Here is an 18,869-nt window from a genome sequence, read left to right as displayed (position 1 = left end):
GATGAAAAGATCATTTTGTTTCTTGTTTAATCAAAATAAGAAAATTCACATTAGGCTTTGAATGACATGTCAAACTCAAACAGTCAATCTAGGATAAACAAATGTCATTGATTGAATATATCAATAAGCCACATAATCTTAAACATTTAGAAGTTATAAAAAGGATCTGATATAAGCACAATTTTTAAACTTTGTTTATTATTAGCATGTGTTGAAAATGGATCTAGAAACAGCCCTCAGTGTTAAAATACTTCAACTGAACGAACCTACTACTCTTTGGAACAACAGATCTTTGCATATTCTTACTAACACAGAAGATCTACTCTTTTATAATGTGTTGTTTTGCCATTTTAATCGTTTAACGTCAACAAATTATGTATTTTTATCAGCAGATGACAGGTAAGGCTACTGGTTTACTTACTCACACCCCCTAATGTCTGTACTTAGTCTGCAACCTCGGGATACATGCTTTCCAACACATCAGCAACAGAACATCTCTTCATCATAAAATTGTTTAATCATGTTCTACAACAAAACAGCACATCAAATGTTTGTTTTGTTTATTCAATCTCCAATGCCAACTGGCCTTTGATCTGTTGTAGCACACAAGTCAAACAAGCAAAGCTTAGGTTGTGGAGCAAATAATAACCAGAAAATACAAAACCGGACGGTTCAAATGGCAGCTAATGTTTCACAGGCCAAGTGCAAACTGACTCGTACAGATCCTCATTTCTTCATAGGTCCCTTAAGTGCATGTTAATGTCATTTGAATATTTGATTCACAAAACCTGACATTTAAGGGCTTCCTGCATCTCTGTGCATCATGCAGTTAGGTGGAGTGCATCGATCCAGTGGCATAGTAAGATATTATCTCTTCATACTCAAAAGCTGAGCTGTCTTTGCTGTGAGGTGTGAAGGGAATGAAGCCAAAATAATATTAGCTAGCTGCTGGGTTTTCTGTGGTTGCTGGTGTGGACTCAGGAGAGGATGTAGGGACAGAGTCAGAGGGTGCATTATCCGCCCCACCAGAGGGGGCGCTGTCATTGTCATCTTCCTGAGGGTAGAGCTCAGGGTACTTCTGCATACACTCCTGCATACTCCGGAAGTTTTCCACACAATCTGAACCCTTTACCTCCTCTTTACTATAGTGGAAACAAGAAAAGGCATCCTTGAACTGCTGTCCACAAGGGCCACTGGCCATACCGCCCAAACACGGGCAGTTCCAGTTTATATCACCATTAGGGAGAATAAGACCTGAGGGATCAAATGAAATGAGTATCTTAGACACAAGATAAGGCATATTTCTTGCTAAACTACATGATAATTCTTTACTCAAGGATTAATATATTAGTTCATAAACTTACCGTGATCCTCATATGGATCATTTGGATCATCTTCGATAAGCTCAGCATTACTGGGTGCTTCGTGATCCTCCTTGGTGACAAATATGATGCGATCTTTACCTAGTGAGAGACAAGAAGGATGTTATACACAATGTTATCAAATGTTTTAGGGGGGATCAAACAACCACCCACTGAATATTATATGTTAACTGACCACTAGACCAGTGTTATTATTGTTAAAAACAAAAATATTCATTTATGTAACCGAATTAAAGCTCAAATTAAATTAAATAAATATGAAATGTTACATTAAATATACAAATGCTGACTTGGCGATTAACTGAAAAATGTTTATGTACAACAACAACAATAAATCGTAATAATAACAATAATAATAATGTAATTAACTATTAAAGCTAAATGGAAATATTAAAAACAAAAACTACTAGAAATATCACAAAATTATTAAAACAAACTAAAATTCAAATGAAAACTGAATATATAAATAAACAATAAAATACATTACATATTAATACTAGTAAATAATATTAAAATGAAATGAAAATGAATGAAAACTTTTTTATTATTAGATTTAAATAAATCTAACATTCTAACTATTGCAATTTTGTATGTTTATGTTCATATTACATCATATTTTTTTATATAACTCAGAATGTGTTCATAATTAATAAATTAACCATTTGGTGGACTTTAGGTTATGAGCTCCCCGGGTTATGACCTTGCAGGCACCTGCTTCATGTAGGGTGCCACAACATGGCTATGCTGGCTGAAGAACTACATCAAAATAAATCAGATATAGGACTCATGGAAAACGTATTAAACTACACTAGAGATATATGATCTTTTATTGAGCGCTTGCGGACTCAAGCGGTTAACTAGAATTTTCATCTTTAATTTAACCAATAATCAGTAATTCATCACTAAACTCACAACACACAAGCAATTTAAGATAATATAACACCACACATCTGAAAAGAATGCTTTGCAGCTCATAAATATATTTAAATAACTCATAGACAGTACTAAGCATGGCTGGTGAGAGTGACTTTTAAGGGCATGAGCATTAGCTGCACCGCTAAACGACAGTGAAAGATGGGTATAAAATGGGTTTAAACGGTCCGAGTCAGTTCAGGCATACCTTCCTGCTTGCAGTACGACATGTCCGCTGACAGATCCGTCTAATCGCCGTTTAACCGATCAATGAATCTCAAACACCGGCACAAATGATCAATCCGCGCGGCCGTTACATCCACTCCAGCATGGAGGCAGCGACAGCGACCATGTGAGGTCACAGCCGGGTTGTATCAAAATAAAAGTCTTCATGACATTCAAAATAAAAGTAAAGGAACCTAGAGTGCTGGAACTATGAGTCAATGGGGTTTTTGAATGGGAGTTTAGTTAAATCCCCTAAAATAAGGTCCGTGGTTCACACAAGCTCAAGATACTTTCACGTTTTATTCTAAGACAATAAACACACCAGCTACACCCCACTCGTGATTTTTTTTTAAAACTGTTACCTTTCTTAAAAAAGACGGTTGCTAACAAGTTGCTAAATGGGACTACAGGCGCTGTCGGAGACATATAACGTCATCACGCCGAACAGTCTATCAATCTACAGTATATTCCATAAAGTTCAGATGAACTGTAATTTACACATTAAGGATGTTGTTTGCTTTTTTGAAAACCCAAACAAATCTTTAGAATCAACTGTTAACTGTCTTATCCTTGTGGCAAAGATCTATTTTCACAAACAGAGATTTCTTAAGAAATAAAATACCTACTTTTATAGATTTCTTATGCGAAGTAGAACATTTAATTAAGTCACTAAGATTAATTAATAACAAAAAAATGTATATCTTCTGAGGAGATTTGATGAGATCTTTCATGTACATTGATTAATACTTGGTTTGATGTATTTTTTTGTCTTTTTATTATTATTATTTTTGTTGTTGTTGTTTATAATCCTCTTTTCTTTACTTGTTCTGTTCCTGCTTTTTTTCTCTCTCTCTTCTCTTCCATTAATTCAAATGGCTTTGGATGTATTGTTAATACATTTTATGTGATGTATGCTAAGTTGTATCACATTAATGTCACTTTTGAATTTGCAATGAAAAAAAATACAGTATATTCCAATAGTAGTATAATTTATAGTACAATGAATTGTAGAATAACCTATTAAAAGGTTTCCGCTTTTTATATTGTTGTTTGACAAGGTGTTTTTTTTTTTCCGCGAAATGCAACACAATTCATCGGACCATAGGTAAACTCATATGATTAGTCCATGTAAACACCACATTTACCGGCTTAGTCACGGTAAAAGTAAAACTTGAACGATGCATAGTGCTTAAAGCCACGTGAAAATGAAATGGCCAGAAGCAGCTGTTAGAAAACATATAGATTGAGGATTTTCTAGAACCAAGGATAAAATAACATTTTGTGTACCCATCCTAACAAAACGATAGCTGAAATTTGGTACTTTAACTAAAATAAGTTTAATCTTACCATATCCAAAAACTCCCTCACTCTGCCGTTATTAAATAGATTAAATGCACTAGAATTTCACTGAATAGTGGAGACACGTTTTTAATTAAAATATTCATATTAATCAAATATTTTTTCACTTTTAATGCACATTATTTCGAAATGTAGGCTACAGAATATGTGCTTTCATATGTCTTTTAGTTATGATTATTTCCTTTATTCACTATACTATATTTTACTAATGTCTCTTTTCAATTTTAGTTTGGCTCTCGTTTTGGTGGGGGTGGGGGTGACGTCGAAGGCGAGCGACGGCGGTGCTGTAGTTCGTTTAGAGCATAAGTTTAGCTTTTAAATTCTGGCGCTTTTATTTTGGCTTCAGAATTCAGTTATATTATTTTGTGAAGATTATCTTTATTGATGGATAAACCGTGTAAGTTTCATGAACTATGATTGAACACAGAGCTTTTTTTTTTTTTTTTTTTTTTTTTCCCATAATCCAAAAGCCTATGGAAAAATCCCATTGGGTTTTTGTCGAGGGAACCAGTGTCATGCTAACAGCCGATCCGCCTACAAAGTGACGTCATAGCTCCCCCCACTTCTCTTGACCGAGCAAGTGATTCATTTTTAAAGTTTGCAACTTTTCAAATGATTATGTACAGATTATACTGTTTTTTCCTTTTTCAAGACCCAGACTTCAGCCTTTTAAAAACTATGAAAATGCATCTACAAACAAGATTATTTATTTATTTATTTTTTTAAAAATCCAGTGTAGTGGAGTGGAATAAACAAGCTGCCAGTGTTTACATTATGAAACTGGTTTATTTAAATAATAATAATACATTTTTTACAAATTATATCATGCAGTTGTGTGTCTGAAAAGGCTGTTTATTTGGCCCAGTAAAGTTTAAGAAAAACACAAAATGTATTTGTCAAGAATATCAAAATGATTTGCAGTACAGTTTCAACCATAGCAGCCACTTTTATTCATGTCTTATTCTTTTAAAAAAGCTTGTACTGGAAATCTCAGTCTCAGGAGACTGAACAGTTGCAGTTATTTTACTGTCATGTCCTCAGACTTCACCGACAGCTTGTCAGGAAACAGTCTTCATGCTGTATTTTACTAATGAACCCGAGGCACCTGAGGTGCACTACAGCCCTGTGCTTTTCTGCTGACACCTTTTTACCTGCGTACACCTAATTACAGAAGACACATACTGAGAAAAACAAACTGGGCCTAATATTTATATTGATATGCAATAAGTTGCATTGTTGTGAGCTTTTATACTTTTTTTAAACAAAAGGTTTGTGGGGGGTTAAAAGTGTATTATTGATTATTAACTAACTGTTAAAATTGGTGTAGAAACAATTTTCTCTTAGAGCTTGCTAGTAAATATCACAAATAATTACAATAAATCGGCTAGTAACACATTTAACTCAATTAGGCCTAAACGTGAAATTTTGAAGTAGAAAGACTAAAATAATATTTTATTGTAAAACGTTTTCCAATAATATTTGTTTCACTTGTAACTTTTAAAAATATGTATTTGTTTTTATGCAGTATAGCTGTTTTGTAACACTAGATTTTGGTATCAGTGTACCACTAGGTGGCAGCATATGTTGATTATCACTGTTTAGCTTACTGACAGCGATTATTCAGTGGTAGTAAACAAACATCAGCTTTCTGTGGTTGCGTTTTTAATAAATAAGTAAAATAAAATGGATACTGTAAGTGTTTGCCCTTCAGTCACAGTTTTGTGTAGAGCTTGTATCAGCTCATCTGGTTTTGGCATGGAGAGATGCTAAATTAAATTTGCACGAGGGAGGAAATGATGTCACACCTATCGCCCTCTTATGTAAATACGTATTAAACACTATCTGATGATTAACATTTACATTTAGTCATTTAGACGCTTTTATCCAAAGCGACTTAACAGATCGTTATTTAATGTAAATTGAAATGCTTACAAATGTGATTAAACTTTCAGTTAATTTGATCATGTACTTTTTTTTAAAATGCTTCAAATTATTTTGATAAAATGCATTACAATGATTAAAATCATTTATAAATAATTAACAAACATTACATAGGCTAATGCTTAACGGATCATTAATTAATGTTACAAATGCCAATAAACTTTCAATTCATAAGATCTTGCACTTTTTAACAAATATACAAATGATTTTAAGTAAGGAATAATTGACGACGGGCCGTTGAATTATTAGAAAAATAATGCACACCCGAGGTGGTGATGCGGCCAAGACGTGAAGCGGAGACTTCGATCAGAGGATATATTTAAAGGGATTCGTCCAGGTTTTGCTATTGTGAGTGGGATTATTTCTTCCGCATCTCATCCAACGTGTCTTTTGCTGGTTCTAAACGTCATTTTAAAGTTGGTAATGGAATCTTGTGCCGTTGATAGCATTCTAATGCAGTTATTAATGAAGTTATTAGAAAGAGAGCGAGAGAGAGAGACACACACAGAGAAGGAGAAAGAAAGAGAGAGAGAGAGAGAGAGAGAGAGAGAGAGAGAGAGAGAGAGAGAGAGAGAGAGAGAGAGAGAGAGCTTGTGTGAATTAGGCTAACGTTACCCCTGTGCGTCCCTCAACAGTGTTCTGCAGCAGCGTCTCTAAACAGCGCTGTTATTACCTCGCAAGTGAGAAATGTCATGTGTATTTACTTTCGGAAAATCGTCTGTCATGTTGTTGTTTTTGTGAGTCCTGTAATTTCCGTTATTACAGTTTTACTATGCGAAGTGATATGGAACTGTAATGCGGTCAAGAGAGCTGCCTGGAACTACTTTCGCCAGAATCAGATTCAAGCGTTCAGCGGCCCCGTAGTATAACAGAAATTATACAATGATTACAAGTTTATTTGTTAATGTACTTCTGAATTCTAACAAACTCATTAAACTTCAGTTCACATATTACCTAATTTTCTTTCTTTTTTTCCCTTCTTTTTTTTTTCATTTACAAATGTTGTGAAAATAATTAATTAGTCATTTTAACCACTTGTCAAACTTTTCATGTTAACATTAGTGATGAACTCATAATCACAGTCTGTAAAGGTTGCATATTTGGTCTTTGTTTGACTTGACTACTGTTTTCACATCTTAACAAATCATTTATTAATTATTTGTTCATGTTTTTGTAGTACCCAATCTAAAGTTGAGACCATTTATCATTTGTAAATGTTTCTAAACTTTTTTTCAGTATATTTCTTGGCACTGGACTTTTAACTGTTGTAACAGTGTTTGTGTAAAGGGTGGTAAGTTAGCCTAAGTTTATCTAAACTTATCTGCTTGCTAAAGACTACACACATTGTAATTTGAGTGCAAAACATGCTTTTATTGTCTCAACACTAATATTAGTATACTATTTTGTACCATTAAACAGAATATTCCTTGAGTCATTTATCAACAGGAGAAAATACATTTTTCAAGAAAATCCTTTATTTATCTTTTATCAAAACAATGTAATATGTATAAACAGATTGAACCATGTTGTTGACCCCTCAACCCTTAAACCTACCCACACCACCAAACCTGTCCCTAACCCATATCACACCCCAATAGCAGCAAAAGTGTTGTACATTTACAAAAGCGTTTAAGAATTTTATAACATCTGTTAAAATCATTTGTAGATTTTCAAGATGTGCATGATCATATGAATTAAAAGTTTAATGGCAATTGTAAGCATTTTAATTTTCGTTAAATAATTATCTATTAATCATTATAGGTAATGTTTGATAAGTTTATTAGTCAACATTAACAGGCACATTATCTCATGTTTTAGCTATGTGAATATATATATTAACTAATGATCCATTAATTGATTTATTAATGAAAGTTATTATTAAGTGTTACCATCTTCTGTATAGATTACATGACAATAATGACTGCTAAAAATTCAGCTTTGCCCCTTTGACCATAAGAAATTTCTTTCAAATGCATTTTAAAAATATAATTTACCATAAACTTTTGATTGGTAGTGTAATTTAATGTGTGTGTGTGTGTGTGTGTGTGTGTGTGTGTGTGTATATATATATATATATATATATATATATATATATATATATATATATACATTATTTCAGAACACCTTTTTTAAAGATATGAAACAAAATGTTAGGGTTTGGAATGCCATCAGAGCTATTCCTTTAAAACTTTTTCTGAGCTTGTGTGGTCAGCTTAGCTGTAATTGGAAAATTTCTGGTTATAGAAAGGCGCTTTTAGGATATGATGAATATGACAGATAATTATAGCGTTCTAATGCTAGAATCCCTTGCTTTCATTTACAAAACAGCTATATTGTGTGTGTAAAATAAATAGGGCATTCTTGAATTTATTGAAGCTGTGTAGGCGATCTGTTACTTGGAGCAGTCTTGCTCGTTGACTGCATCAGAATGCTTATGTAATTGTTGTCTGTGTTGTTTTTACTCCTGTTGGAAGCGCTGGTCAGACTATCTTTTTTTGTGATTTGCTTTGTGTAGATGCAGGCTGAATAGCTGTTAATTCTTAAAAACCCTTTCAGATCATGTAATAGGCTGCTTAATTCCGTCTAAAGCAAGCAGTTAAAGCGAAGGCAGATTTTCACAGATTGGTGGGTGGCTGCCTGGCAGTCTCACACTTTGCCTTTCTTCATAAAGCCCCAATCCCCAGACATTGCCTCATGCATGCTCGGTTCCATTCTTCATGATCTGTCCACAGTGTTTGTTATCCAACCAGTGTAAACCAGAGTAAACCAGGCCATTGTGGATGGACTGTTGTTTTGTCAAAAAAAAAAAAAAAATATTATACGTGTCGTATGGATAAATGCATTAAAATTCACGACCAAAAAAGAGAAACATTTTTGTTTCTTCATAAGAATCTTCTAGTGGACAGTTCTTAAAAGATCCACTTCATTTAAACCAACATTTGAATGTTTTTCCACTATAAAGAACCTTTTGTTCACTGGAAAGGTTCTGTGGATGTTAAATGTTCTTAATGGAACCATTGATGCCAGCAAAAAAATCTTATTTTTTTAAGAGTGTGCTTAAATAGTTCAATACTTAAACAGTAAATAACCTAAAGTCTGAAAATGAGGTTGGAGACCTTTATTTTTATTCTCTCGCCCAATGAACTTTTACCACAATTATAAATATAATTATCAGGTCTCCTTTTCCTCAACCTTTACAATAAAAATGAAATTGCTTGGGTCTTGCCATCAGATTAGTCTGGGCTCTGAAGTGTTTTAATTTTCTTCATCTTTAACCCAACCCAGCTCTCCATTTGCTCTATTCTCAATATAATTTAAGTAGTAGTGTTTTTTGCTTAGGGCTGTTAAGGAATTTATTAAAAATGAACTTGAAAGAAATAACTCAGAGAATCAGTGCTCCCCATGACCTGTATTTAATTCTCCCTTGTCTTGAAGCAGCATGGGGTCAGCTAATATTTTATAGATTATAGCAGAGTTCTATAGTGCCTGTGGCATTCCATGTTCTTTTGCTCAGTCTGCACCAATAGTCTGAAAGTCTGAAAGAGAGAATGTCCTGTATATTCATAAAAGCAGAACATAATGCTATGACAAATCCAAAGATATTCAGGTGGCCGACATACAACACTAGCAGAGACCTCAAGCCATCATCAAGAGTTATTGATTGTGTTTTTTGTCTTTACAGCAACTGCCTGTTCTCAGTGTATTTATAATGAATGGACAAAACATTTGTTGTCTGTGTGAGAAAAACATGTGATGATAAAATGTTTTTAAGCTGTACCTTTTGATTTTTTTTTCATAGCACGGCATTTATTCTGTCACATACCTATTATCTAATCTATTGAGGTGTCTTTCTTGTGTATTGAAGTGTAATCATTTTCTCTGAGCTAGAACTTTATAGGGCAACTGATGAAATCTTTGATATAACAGGAAGACGTGTCTGTCATAACCTGTTAAATCATTCACAGCTGCATAAGCGTTGATGAAATCAGCATCAGAGGGCAACTGTAGATAACCTCTTTTTGCTTGGTCCTGCTTTCCTCTCTTATTGCCAACTATTGTGAGTTTTGGTCCTATTTATCCGTTTCTTAAATGTGCTGTGCCATTTAGGCCAGCCTGGTTCATAATCCATATTCTGGGGTTGAGATCTACAGTATGTGAGTTTTCAGGAAGAAGAAAAGAATAACATAGACCAGCAATCAATAAAACAGGTGGTGGAATATGGGTCAAACAAACTTTTTACAAACTGTAAAAAAAAAATAGCTGTAAAAATACAGGAATTTTCCTATAATAAGGCACCGTTCTTTCTAAATACAGTTGAATACTGTGAATGATGATAGCTTTGCGGAACAAATTATTAATTGCAAACTACTGTTTAATTTTATGGTATAAAACGACATGTTCCGGAGTTTTCCTCATCTCCTACTTAAAGGGATACTCCACCCCAAAATGAAAATTTTTTCATTAATCACTTACCCCCATGTTGTTCCAAACCCGTAAAAACTCTGTTCATCTTCGGAAAATAATTTAAGATATTTTGGATGAAAACCAGCAGGCTTGTGACTGTCCCATAGACGGCCAAGTAAATTACACTGTCAAGGTCCAGAAAAGTATGAAAGACATTGTCAGAATACTCCATCTGCCATCAGGGGTTCAACCGTAACATTATGAAGCGACAAGAAAACTTTTTGTAAGTGAAGAAAACAAAAATAATGACTTTATTCAACAATTCCTTTGTCAACAGTCTCCTCTGTGTCTCTCCATATCACCATATGCTGCGTATGCTCTTCTGTATCAGCCGCGCAAAAAGGATGCTAACTTACTTGGCAGTCTATGGGACAGTCACAGGCCTCCCAGTTTTCATCCAAAATATCTTAAATAAGTGGTTACCAACTTGGTAGGGTGTTGCTATGTGGTTGCCATGGTGTTCTGATTGGTTGCTAACTTGGTAGAGTGTTTCTGTGTGGTTACTATGGTGTTCTGGTTGGTTGTGTGGTTGCTATGGTGTTCTGATTGGTTGCTAACTTGGTAGGGTGTTTCTGTGTGGTTGCTATGGTGTTCTGATTGGTTGCTAACTTGGTAGAGTGTTTCTGTGTGGTTACTATGGTGTTCTGGTTGGTTGCTGATTTGGTGGGGTGTTGCTATGTGGTTGCTATGGTGTTTTACGGTGGTCTTTAACTTGCTATAGTGTTGCTATGTGGTTGCTATGGTCTTCTGGTTGGTTGTTAACTTGGTAGGGTGTTGCTATGTGGTTGCTATGTTGTTGGGGGTGGTTACTATCATAGTTAAGGGGCTTTGCTATGTGGTTGCTATGGTGTTCTAGGGTGTTGCTGTTTGTTTGTTATGGTGTCCTGCATGGTTGCTAGGGTATTGCTATGTAGTTGCTATTGCAGTTCTACAATTTGTTAATGTGATTGTTATTGTGAGTCCAGGGCTTTGCTCTGCGGTTGCTTTAGTGTTCTGGATGGTTACTATGGTGTTCTGGGTGGTTACTGGGCTGTTGCAACCGTGGGTCCCAGGGTTTTGATATGTGGATTCTGATGAGGTACCAGGGCTTTGCTAATGTAAATAGCTGCTGTGGGGTTCTAGATGGTTGCTAGGGTGTTGCAGTGTGGATGCTTTGCTGTTCTTTGTTCTTAAAGAGTTGCTATGGGTGCTAAAGTGTTCTGGTGGTTGCTAGGCTGTTGCTATGGTGTTCTGATCTCTTTGAAAACAAATAGCACACCTCTTTTCAGCAAAGCAGAATGTTAACATTGATATTTGTCATGCAAATAGTGCAAGTTGGATTACTGTCGTCATTAAGTTAAGTGTGATCCAGACTTGAAAAACGGATCCAATGTTTGAAGAACACTGTTAACACTGAGTTTCCTTATTTATGACACAGAAGAATGAGCTGAATTCTGAGTTTTATTTTCTACTCCCACTTACAATCCAGACAGCCATCTGTCCAAGACAAAGAGGAACGCTGAGCTCATCAATCTCTGTGTTAGTGCTGTTCTCCGCTAATCTGAGACCCAGCTGAATCGTTCTCATAGAATGGAAAGGTTAAGGTCTTTTTAAGGACAACAGTTCGCAGATGAATGTATGCCAATGTCCCTCAGAGCCACCGAATCCCTTGAGAAAGTGGGACAGAGTTGTGGAACACAGATAGTCACATGAGGGCATTTGATCCTTGCTGCTTCCAAAGAGATTGGTTTACCACAAAGTGATCATTAGTTACAATGGGTTGCAAGCAGAGACTGTGCTACTGGACATGTGTATCTCTTTCATGATCTCTGGATAGTCGACAACAGATGAAAAGAGCATCACATTAGCTCATAGTCATCATGAAAACACTGTTTACTAGAGTGTTGCTATGGCATTTCATTGCAGTTGCTAAGGTATTCTGAGTGGTTGTCAGTGTACTGAATGGTTGCCAGGGTGTTACTATGTGCAGTGTTGGGTAAATTACTTACAAAATTGCAGTTCGTTACTGATTCCAAATAACATGACAAAAATTGTAGTTAGTAATCAGTTACTACTCAGCACTGTGGTTTCTGTAGTGTTCTGGGTGGTTACTAGGATGTTACTGTGTGGTTGCTATCATAGTACCAGGGCTTTGCTGTGTGGTTGCTATTCTAAATTAATCTTACTTGAATTTTTGGGGCTTTTAGTTCATGTCATTAACTTTGAAGCTATTGGCCAATAAAAAGGACTAGCATTTTGATATGTTCCACCCTAATTTCCTGTTTCAGAAAGTCAGCACAGGAACAGCCAAGTGCCTTTAACACTCTCACTTGTACCTTTGACCTAATTGAAATCACTTGGACTGCTTTAATTTATTGTGCAAGACAAATCTAGACACATTACACAGGCATAATTCCTCACATCCCCTCCCCGCTGACCCTTTGGTACAGTCGGTCCTCGGGTGGCTCTGTTCTGTAGTTTTAGTGCTCTGGCTTCAGTTCACTGGGAACTTGAAGAGACGTTGGGTTTGTCAGTGGAGGGTGTTGAGCCACCGGCGCCGGCACTCACTGTAATTTTTCCTTGTCTGTGTATTGTGTTATGACCCAGGAAACTGTTTTGTGTGTCAGCATTAAACATTTAAGAGCATACAAGTATACACATAAAAACTTTGATTATAGACTGGCCTCTTACCACCATTGGTTTGAAATAGGGTATTTTGGGTAATAACAGGGTTCATTTCCTGATGTCCACTTACAGTGTTGGTCACAGTTTTTAAGCAAAAATAAAATATACACTGCAGTTAAAAAAGAAACTAGTCTCTTATGCTCACCAAGGCTGCATTTATTTGATAAAAATGCAGTAAAAATAGTAATAGACTTTAGTATATTTTCAAAAGCTGAATTTTCAGCATCATTATTCCAGTCTTCATTGCCACACGATCCTTCAGAAATTATTGTAATATGCTGATTTCTTATTATTATCAATGTTGAAAACAGTTGTGCTGCTTAATATTTTTGTAGAATCCATGATACATATTTTTCAGGAATTTTTTTGTGAATGGAAATTTCAAAGAGAGAGTGTGTGTGTAGGTCGCTCTGACCTATAGGCTTAAATGGACAGTTTTTTATACTTTGCCTTGATGCTTTTATAAAAATGTCAAGAAGGTCAATAAAACAATTATCAGTCAGCAATCCCAATTTTCCTCAATGGCAATTGCTAATTGCAAATCTAAATTAAGCCCTGCTCTCTTACAACATTGTGGAAACAGGGTGTTTCAACACCACACACAACACCTTTGGCCATTTATAGCTCTTTTTGCCTGAAGCAACTGTTTTTAATGTGTAATGTGGGCTGTTACATGTTATTGTATTCATCTGTTTGATATCAGTTGGTAAAAGTGTCTTCATAGCACATTAAGCTCTTTTATTTCAAAGGATCCATTAAAATGAGATTTTTCATTTATTCAAATAAAATATTCTACTTCTGCATGCGTTTATTGGTGTTTGAGGCATTTTGGCTTGTTTTGAATGTCCCCAGTAACCCTGAGACAGATGAGACACACAAAAAAAAAAAAATACTGTATCAGTGTTAATTTCGTTGACGGATAATTTTCGTCATAATTTTCGTTAACTAAATTTTTTCAAGACGATAATGAACTTAAACTCTTTTTGAATGACAAAAACTATGACGTAAATCTTTTGACATTTTCGTCAATGACATTTTCGTTTATTTATAGAAATAAATATGTCTGCTTGAAAGAATGAAGAATATGGTAAACAAGTTGCCATAAAGAATGCAGAATTAGCCTATATAACCATTGGTATTTAATTAAAAAGAAGACCATGTTCTTGTTATTTATGAGAAGTGGTTTTATTTAATTTAACATAAAGGCATGTTGTGTGTCACCGCAGTTAAATCGATGTCTGTCATGATAAAACCTTAATACCAAACCTATATAATGAGTTTGGAAATTTTAAAGAAATGCTTAATAAATGCAGCGTAACTAAACTTGTTAGATTTTAGCTGACTAAATTTACTGTCGATTTAGTCGACTAAAATCTTATGATATTTAGTTGACTAAAACTAGACTAAAACTAAAAACAATTCAGATGACTAAAATATGTCTAAAACAAAAGACTATGACTAAAACTAAATCAAAATTAACACTGTACTGTGTATAAAAAGCCACATAGGAGTGATTCAAGCCGATAGTTCGTCTCATACGGTTCTTGCAGCTGTCTAAATGGACAACATCTGAACCCAATAAACTCTGTAAAGCGCAGACACAGACTTCATTTGTGGAAGATAACTTTTTTATTATTATTTTTTAATCTGGCTTTACCTGTGAGACTCTGTGGGGTTGCATTTTATCCACCCTAGCTAAATAAACCCACTGTGAATTTACTTTTGCTTCAAATCTTGGGTCTCACTAGACAGCTTTGTTTTGGAGACTTGAAGCTTTTTGCCCTAAAACTACTTGACCTGATTTTCCTCAGTAACCAAATCCACTGGATAAACTCCAGGTTTTGTATTAATTTTCTGTCTACATGGAAACGTTTAATTTAAAATGTATCAGATCACCATAACATGATGTTACAATTTGTGTACAATTGGAGTTACCACCTGTATTTGTTGCTTCATTCACAGTGTTTGAAAAAAAAGTTTGAACTGAAAGGAAAACGAGTGTTTGTACATGAGCGCACAGGGTAATTACAAAGCTCTTATGTAACCCCTCATTTCAGAAATACTATTTTGGGTATAAAAACAAAAAGTGCTTTGAGTTTTGGAGAAACTGATGAGACGGGCAATTTGTCATGCCAATACCTGTTTTCAAGACACTGTGGTTATTATTGCTCATGTTTCCCACAGTTTTTACTACTGCAGATTCTTGTTTCTCCCACTAAACGTTTCCTTCATGTGATGCTATAATGGATCTGGTTAGAAAAGACTTTTGTATGGCTTAAGTGTTTCTAAAAGGCAGTTTGAGTTTTTTAGCTCTCACATTCTTCTCATGTGTGTGCATGATGTTTGGCTGGATTAGACAATATACACTGTTTGGACAAAGTCATTTCATTGCATTAGATTATAAAGTATCAAAATAATTATTGTTAACCAGCACATTAACTTTGAACGTGATCCACTTAAGTTTGACAACCAGAAAGAGTCCAAAATGGTAATATGGTAATGGTAAAAATGCAGTAAAAATGTTTTTAAATATTTATTGTTTTAATTTATATATTGTTTCATTTTTTATATAAAATGTATAAAGCATCTATCTATCTATCTATCTATCTATCTATCTATCTATCTATCTATCTATCTATCTATCTATCTATCTATCTATCTATCTATCTATCTAATGCGTATGTGTGTGTATGTTAGAAAATTTAATCACATTCAGACAAATTTACAGTTTTTCTCAGTCGCTTTAGTGCATTTCTCAAATCATCCTTAATATTTGCAAAGAAGTACGTGCATTTCTCAAACCTGAGACTTAAGAAGCCTTGAGAGTTTCTCAAAGACTGTAACTTACTCAAAACCTTTAGATAGTCTCTCAAAAGTAAGTATTTACATCAATAAACATATCAGTGCCGTCAGAATGAAAAGTCCTTGTGTCATTGTTCACAAACAAGATAGTCAAAATGCTTAGTCATGGTGTCAATATAACAGTGCCCTCTGTAAGTATTACCTGCTGTAAACTATGGTAGCAGTTTGGATGACAGTTACTGTATTGAAATGCAGAAGGCTGCACTTCTGTATGCCATGTAGCCATTTCAAAAGTACAAATTTACACAGTGTGGGATATTGATTGAAAGAGACTGGATAGGATTTACAGTTACACTTTTACTAGTGGTCTGACAAAACACACACACACACACACACATTACAATGTCATTGTGATATAGAAAAGAAAAAGAAATATGGGCACAAAGGCGAAAATACAAAATTAGAAAGTCCATTGTCAGAATTTGAAACTCTTGTGTTGTCCTCTGTCTATATTCTTTCCAATTGAAGGTTCATGAGATGCACCTTTGAGCTATTTCAGAGAACTGGTTTATCATTAGCTGATCTACATTCTCTTCATTAGTGAAAGTTAAGATTCACTTGCACAATTCATGGTGAATTTAGAAAAGACTATAAGAAATGTGTAGAAAAATGCTTGGCAGTTTTTGACAACTAGATCTTATACAATGAGCCACTGAGAAAAACTGTAAGAATGGTTAAAGGGTCTGATTACTTTATTGAGCTGATGAATGTCACATTCAACATATTTATTAGTCTGTTTGATGTTTGGTTAGTGTAAGCACAATAGATATGATGGATTTGGTTTGTGTGAGTTGCACTTTTGCTGATTTGAAGGATTGAAACAGAATCAATCACCTGACAGAATCTGACCTTGTGTTCCCTGGCATTTCTCTTTCATTTTAATGCATAACATATTGTCACACAACGTTCCCTTTGCACAGTTTGGCTTGTTATACATCATGACTTGATCATTTATACATTAAATTGATTGCTTTGAAAAAAATTGTTCAAGACATGTAATGTATTGTAAATTATTTCTGAATGTCTTTGAATTGTACAGGGGGTATGTGGTGGTGTGGATGAGGTCATATTTACCATAGCATGAACTGCATCACCTCACTGAACTGTACTTCTATTTCCAGCAGTGTCAACATCAGCAGGTTCATCTATAGCTTTCCCCAAGCACCTACACTTTTGTTGTTTTGTACATTTCCCTGTACCGTCCCTGGTTTAAATTTAGTATGTTTTTATGTCTCTGTTTGTGTTTGTAGACTGCTGTAATCTTTCAAATCTGGACTTATTCTGGTTTTCATTTGAGCTTCAGTTTCAATCGAATTCCATCCGCACTCTCGGGCCCCCCGGGGCCTCCTCATCATGTCTGAGCCCTAATAGAGGTGCACCTGGCCTGTTTGCGGAATTCCGCACACGGGGTGGAACAATGCTCAGCGGTTCTTTGTTCCCAGTGGAGCATCCGAGCACCGCGGCGCGGGCCGTGTGAAGACCTGAGGGGGGAGCGAGGGGGTTTGAGTGGGTGTGTGGGGGGGTCTGCTCTCTGAACTTACTCTGTGAAAGTGATCTCTGACCTTTGATATCCAGAGAAGAACAACAAACATGACGTTTGTGGTATGACAGATGTCTAATGTTGATAAACCGTTCAAAGACTGATTGTGCTTCTGCTGTACACTGTATTATGCAATGTTTAGAGGTGCTGCACCTTCTTTTGTTCCATTTCTGAGCACTAGATCTGAGAGCTTTTATAGTCTCTCATGTTTCGTATTATAGTAACCTGAAATAACCTTCAAAGTGTTTGCTGCAAAAATTGTGCGTGTGTGTGTGTATAGAGTATATCTGAAAGTAATCTGTTTACTTAAAGATGACTTGAAAATATAAGCATAAAATACATTTAAGAATTTAACTTTTTTTTATTTTTAAATAATTAAATTCAAAGGTCTTCAATCTTTGTTTGGACTACAGTTTATTTAAAAAAGTTTCAAGTTCAAGTTTATTTATTATTTTGGAGGAACTCTCCTTTTAAGGTAATGATTCACCCACGGATGCATTTAGGTAATGAAAAATACAAAATGCTAATGATATTTTATGTCTTTATGAACACATGGCTGATTAAGCTCTATGTAATATGAATTCATAATGTCTTCGTTTTAAGGCATAGTGCCAGAGGTCCTGATTAGCATAAGCCCAAAGTTGTCACTGTCAGACATGATTAGTATTCCTCTACTGTTTGGTAGTAAAGCCAGCTTCTGTGCCACAAGCCACGTGGCAAGTGTATTTTCCATGACTACAGTATGAAAGAATGGTCTAGTTGGAAATCTCTGCAATATTATAACTTACACCTAACATGGTAACCCGGCCACATAATCCTGATGGTTTCCGGTTAAAATAACAAAATAAAACATTTGGTCTCTTTTCATTGTTTAAAAAACCGAGTGAGGGATTATGCAATCATTTTAACGAGATGTGATTAGAATTCTGTATTATACACTGTAAGGGTTTCCGAGAAATGTTTCTCTATCCACAACAGTGTAAAAAGTGCCCTCCCCAATCAGAAGTTGTGGTGGGCTGTAAAAACTGACCTCGATTGAGTTTGATTGTTAACGTCCAACAACAGGAGTAGCACAACATGTTCAATGGAGTTAATTATCTGTGCTGGATATTTTTTCTCCCCCGTTCTCCTAATTAGGGGTGCTGGGCCAAGCTGCAGCAATGACGTTACTGTATGTCCACATTTTTACCTCGTCGACAGTTGCATCATGCAGTTACATGCTGCTAGTTAATGGAAATGTGTAACGGATCTGAATTTACACGAGGAGTGCATGTTGTTTGTGGGATATGCAGCCTACTTGTGTCTAAAATAATTATCTCACCCTGTGAGTGGCCTGCGCCTGTTGCAAACATAAATCAAAGCAGGAATAGCCTACAGTCAGAGAGATTTAGCAGTAGTGCTGTCACTTTTAAACAACTGAAAAACATGAAAACTTAAGATCTAGTGCTTTTTATGTTTAAATTGTCCCTTTTCCTTTTGCATCTTTTGTCAAAACATCTAAATCAAACATTAAATCTACA

General features: G+C 35.3%; 1 protein-coding gene across 1 annotated transcript; it reads right to left on the bottom strand.

Moving 5' to 3' along the window:
* Window positions 1–10: 10 nt before the first annotated feature.
* LOC109073572 (mitochondrial intermembrane space import and assembly protein 40) lies at window positions 11–2,667 on the bottom strand. The gene is made up of 3 exons (XM_019089676.2): window positions 2,503–2,667; window positions 1,365–1,463; window positions 11–1,254 (listed from the first exon to the last, which is right to left on the bottom strand). Exons 1-3 carry the CDS (start codon window positions 2,522–2,524, stop codon window positions 938–940), a joined length of 438 nt encoding a protein of 145 aa, XP_018945221.1. The 5' UTR covers window positions 2,525–2,667; the 3' UTR covers window positions 11–937.
* Window positions 2,668–18,869: the final 16,202 nt, after the last annotated feature.

Source organism: Cyprinus carpio, chromosome B11 (assembly GCF_018340385.1).
Source record: "Cyprinus carpio isolate SPL01 chromosome B11, ASM1834038v1, whole genome shotgun sequence".
In the NCBI taxonomy this organism is placed as follows: Eukaryota; Metazoa; Chordata; class Actinopteri; order Cypriniformes; family Cyprinidae; genus Cyprinus; species Cyprinus carpio.
This window is presented reverse-complemented; position numbering and strand designations above follow the sequence as displayed.